The sequence below is a fragment of the Chinchilla lanigera genome, unplaced genomic scaffold, assembly GCF_000276665.1.
Source record: "Chinchilla lanigera isolate Chin_1 unplaced genomic scaffold, ChiLan1.0 scaffold00016, whole genome shotgun sequence".
In the NCBI taxonomy this organism is placed as follows: Eukaryota; Metazoa; Chordata; class Mammalia; order Rodentia; family Chinchillidae; genus Chinchilla; species Chinchilla lanigera.
In genome coordinates this window covers 15303181-15308087 of record NW_004955417.1, presented here as the reverse complement: position 1 = coordinate 15308087, position 4907 = coordinate 15303181, and the positions used below count along the sequence as shown (strand labels likewise).

Below are 4907 nucleotides of genomic sequence, written 5' to 3'. Positions count from 1 at the left end.
AAAAAAAAAAAAAAGAAAGGTAGCTTTTTATGCAAAAGCAATATTACTTTTGCATCATTATTTGATAAATACTATTAAAAGAGGACTAAAAAGGAGTTTCTTTTGTTTTTATATGAAACAGTATTATTAATAGCAGTATTTTATTGATATTTTTAATCAAAGGAGAACTAAATGAAGAGGTTAGCTATTCCAGTGAGAAATCCAGAAATTCAGAGCAGTATACACAAAAATAGCTAGAAAACAGAATGATTTACAGCAGGAAATAGCTACCACAAGCTTATTGAGGCCAATAATTATGCAGAAGATTTGGGCCACAAAGAAATTGTGTTTTTAAATGATAATACCTATAAAAGTCTGACTATTATTTTTAAAATACAATCTTTGTCTACTTCCTCATGCCTCCATTTTCTTCTTAGAAATTATCAGGGGTGTAGCACTGCCATTCCCAAGCCAACATTTTTTAGCAACATACATATTTATAATATCTGCATCAAGGTTGTTTCTTAACTAATTAATACTTTATTTTCTTCATCCATAAAAAATAACACTTTCTTAAATGAGTCAATTTGACTAGAATCGCAGATTCAGAGACGATTAGACCTAGATGAGAACTTGCAAAACTAATAGACTAATACCAACATTTTACAATTGAAGATGATTCAGTGAAAGAAAACAGTGCCTTTGCTTCTGGTCACATTGGATCTGGGGCTGGCGCTGTGACTCAGTGGTGGAGGGATAGCCTCATGTGCCTGAGGCCATGGTTTTAATCCCCAGCACCAGAGAAAAAAATCCCACTCCTGTGTGGGGAAGTAGGGATTCAATATTTCATGGAAAGGAAAATTATACATCTGAAGCCACCATGTAAACTTATAATTCTTTTTTGATGTTAGGAAAATTGTCTGTTATTCCTACATATAATATAGCACAGATGTTGTGCAGAAAATGAAAACTGTGGCACTTTCAGGTGCATTGCAAATGGTTCAGAGTGAATGAATGAATGAAATAGTGATTGTTAGTGTTTCTTTGGCAAGGCACAAACTTTTAGTGTCTATTTCATTTTTATTTTCTTAGGTAATGGAGTTAAGTGGTGGTTGGGGAAAGATTCTCCATGAGCAACTTGATGCACCTGTTTTAATTGAAATTCAGAAGCATGTCCTGAATAGGTTGGAAAATGTGTGGTTGCCAATGTTTCTTGCAAGTGAACAGTTTGCAGCCCGACAAAAGATAAAGGTACATAAATCAGTGTAATTTCTGGATGGCAATTGGCAGTACTTATCAAAACCTCAAGTGTACACCGGCAGCCTCACTCGACTGCTGACCCAGCCATTGTACTTCTGTAGGTAGTAGCTAAAAGCATGGAATCAGACTTCCCAAAGTTTGATGTCAACACTGCCACATATTAATTGCACCACTTTAATCTCCTCACTTGAAAAATGGAACTAATAATAGAAATTGCTTCATAAGGTTATTGTGAAAATGAAATGAAATTAGTGTGTGTTTCGTTTCTCAGCATGATGCCTGGCACACAACAAACACATGTTATGTATCAACATAGTTGTTGTTTTTAATATTATTAAGTCCTTGCACAAACAGGCAAGGATATATAAGAATATTCACTATAATGTCATATAGGGGAATTGTTAAGTGAGTTACAATGATTCCACTGTGGAAAACCACAAGATTTCCATATAACAAGATTATATAAATGAGATTTCCACATGTATTGATATGAAAGATGTTATTCACTGAGTGAAACAAGCAGGATTCAGAACAATAGAAGATAATCCCATTATATCTACTTCTCTTTGTCTATGTATGCATGTCTGTGTATATCCCTATAGCTATTTACTCACCCATTCATCCTTCTATCTATCATTTTATTTGTACTTAGGGAAAAAAATCTAAAATGTTCTGCTTTCTGGAAACTGGTGTGGGGATTGGGAAGGATTTTTGTTTTTTACTTTGTAAAGTGGGTTCTTGTTCTTGCTTTGTTTTATTTTTATTTTATATGAAGCAAGTATAATTTCAGTAATTTAAAATATCATTATCATGCCCCAAAACAGGCAAGCCTGATCTCTACAAAAATAATAAAAGGGATAAAAAAAATCCAGTGATAGTCTATGCTATTAATATTGCTCAGGAAGAACCTGAAAAACCTTCCTTCTACATTGTATTGAATTTATGGGACATTTTGAGGCCTATGTATCTGGAAATGTCCTTAGTCTTTTGAGTTGAGCAACTTAGTACAGCTGGGAACACAGAATTTATAGTATGGAGAAGAGCCCAGCTCGTTTTAGGCAAAAAGTTCCCAGAAACAAGCTTTGGGAAAATTCAAATCTCCTCATTCTCTTTCTTCAGGGAAACTCCGGTTTTCTATCCAAAGTTAAGTAAAAGGACATTTGGCTTACTAATATTATTTACCACATTGTCTCATTATATTTACCACAGTAATTTTATTGTAACTTGTAGTCATTTCCTGACTTCGCATTCTTTGGGTGGTCAGCAAAATAAACTGATCCTGGCAACAACCTTAAGCCAAAGGAAAAAGGAGAGAGTGAGAATTTATTCTCAAATCTCATGTATTCAGGGGAAGAATTGACACCCAATCTTTAGAAAAGATGTAAGCCAGGACAGACTTGGAAACTCAGCAAAAAGTCAGATATTTTCTCTGGGCTGTGGCTATCAAACGGCTCAGTTCTGAGAATTAGCTCAGTGGTCGAGGGCTTGCCTAGCACATGTAAAGCTTGGGTTCAAACTCCAGCAACAGCACCACAAGAAAAAGGGGTGAAAAAGAAAGATTTAGGCCAAATGATCGTCAGCCCCAATGATCTCTAGATCAGCTCCTGGATCAATCTGCTATGGCCAGGGAGATAGAGACACATAGCATATATTTGGCATGAGCAGTTCCCCAAAAAGGGAAAATATTATCTGTAGGGAGTAACCCTAAGAAGTAGTTCTTTCTAAGCATCCATGGAGGACTGATACATCAAAAATATGAAGATGTTCAAGATCCTCATTTAAAATTACATCATGTTTGCATCTAACCTATACATATCTTTCCATGTATTTTAAGATCATCTCTAGATTATGTGTAAAATCCTAAGTAATGTAAATGCTATGTAAATTGTTATTATACTGTACTGTTTGGGGAATGAAGATAAGAAAAAAGTTTGTGCATGTTCAGTACAGATGCAGCTTTTTCTCGCTACATATTTTCTTCCAAGTTTGGTTGAGCCCAGAGATATGGAGGCTAGACTCTATTACTGTATTTCCCTGTGTGTTGACAGTAAGCTTTGGTCTCTTCTAAAATTAGTTGCAGAAAAGTATATGGCTAGAAAATAGCACAAAAATCTGAGCCATATTTACCTCTCTAGTTTCAATTCCTGTGTGAGTCCAAGTAAAAAAGTCATCCACGTTCAAGTCAATATGATTAGATGTTGTCTGTATTTGCAGATGAGGAAACTGTGTTCCAAGAATGCATGATGCCCGGAATTGTGACTGTGGGGTTCCACTTCTCCATCTGATCCTCTGATTCCTGACCAGCACTCTCTCTTACCCAGCTTAACCGTTACCTCAGTTTTTTTGTGTATTTTTTGTTTTGCCTTTTTGAGACATGATTTTACTGTGCAGTTCAGGCTGACCTTGAACTCACTTTGTAGCCCAGGCTGCCTCCAAGCAGTCCTCCTACCTCAGCTTCCCGAGTGCTGGGATTATGGGGGGGGGGTGCCACCATGCCCAGCTTTACCTCAGTTTTTCAGTTATTAGTAAATTATTTCAAAACTTTGGACAGTTTAATAACAGAGTAAACTGATTGATTTTGCTTTTAGATACAGATGAAAGACATAGCAGATGAGCTTTTACTACAGAAGCATGAAGGGAAAATTGGGGTCTGGAAGGCAAGTAACTGTTATATTCTTCCTCTTATAAGTTCCACTGGGTCCTTTCCTTTCTTGTCCAGTAACCTTCACTGTTGACACTACCTGCTAAACCAACTGACTGGTACTGTTCTTACTTGCAGGTGGAAATTGGAGGAAAGTGCGACTCTTAACTCTTAAAGAGTTTCTTGACATGTTCAACCTTAGAAGTGTGTGATTGGTCTTTAAATATGTATCATATTGTTTCCATTTTGTATGATGTCTCTTCACCGTTACCGGTTTCTTTTGCTATGCAGAAACTCAGGCAAAGGACTAATACCTAGAGTATATAAAGAATTAAAAAATATTAGACACCCCCAAATTTAAACACCCAATTAAAAAATGGGCATCTGAAATGAATAGGCACCTTCTCAAATGAAGAAATAACAAAGGCTAATAAATACATGCAAAAATGTTCAACATTGCTGGCCATTCAAGAAATCCAAATTAAAATAACACTTAGATTTCATCTTACTCCAGAAACAATGGCCACCATCAGGAAATCAACCAGTAACAAATGCTAGCAAAGCTGTGGTAAGAACAGAACCATTCTCCATTGTTGGTAGGACTATAAACCGCAATAACCTCTATGGAAATTAGTACAGAGGTTCCTCAAAAAACTAAAAATAGAAATTCCATTTGACCCAGCTATTCATTTTCCAGGTATTTTCCCAAAATGATATACCACAGCAATGTACGCATGCTCATGTGTATAACAGCATAGTTCATACTAGCTAAAACTTGGAAACAGCGTATATGTCCATCAACAGATAAATGGATAAGAAAAGTCATATTTGTACACAATAGAGTAGTACTCTGCCATAAAAAGGATAAATTTGCATCATTTGTAGGAAAATGGATATACCTTAAAACATAATGTTAAGTGAAGTAATGCATACACACAAGCTAAAATATCACATGGTTTCTCATATGAAAAGCACTCCCTCCCTCTCTCTCTCTCTCTCTCTCTCTCTCTCTCTCTATATATATATA

General features: G+C 35.9%; 1 protein-coding gene across 1 annotated transcript in view; it reads left to right on the top strand.

The window, feature by feature from the left end:
* Window positions 1-4907, top strand: part of Rgs22 (regulator of G-protein signaling 22) — a gene marked incomplete in the record, with an annotated part of 97617 nt that overhangs the window by 73897 nt on the left and 18813 nt on the right. The window contains 2 exon segments of the mRNA XM_013512826.1: window positions 1072-1230; window positions 3828-3896. Of these exon segments, the coding sequence (XP_013368280.1) occupies window positions 1072-1230; window positions 3828-3896 (228 nt within the window).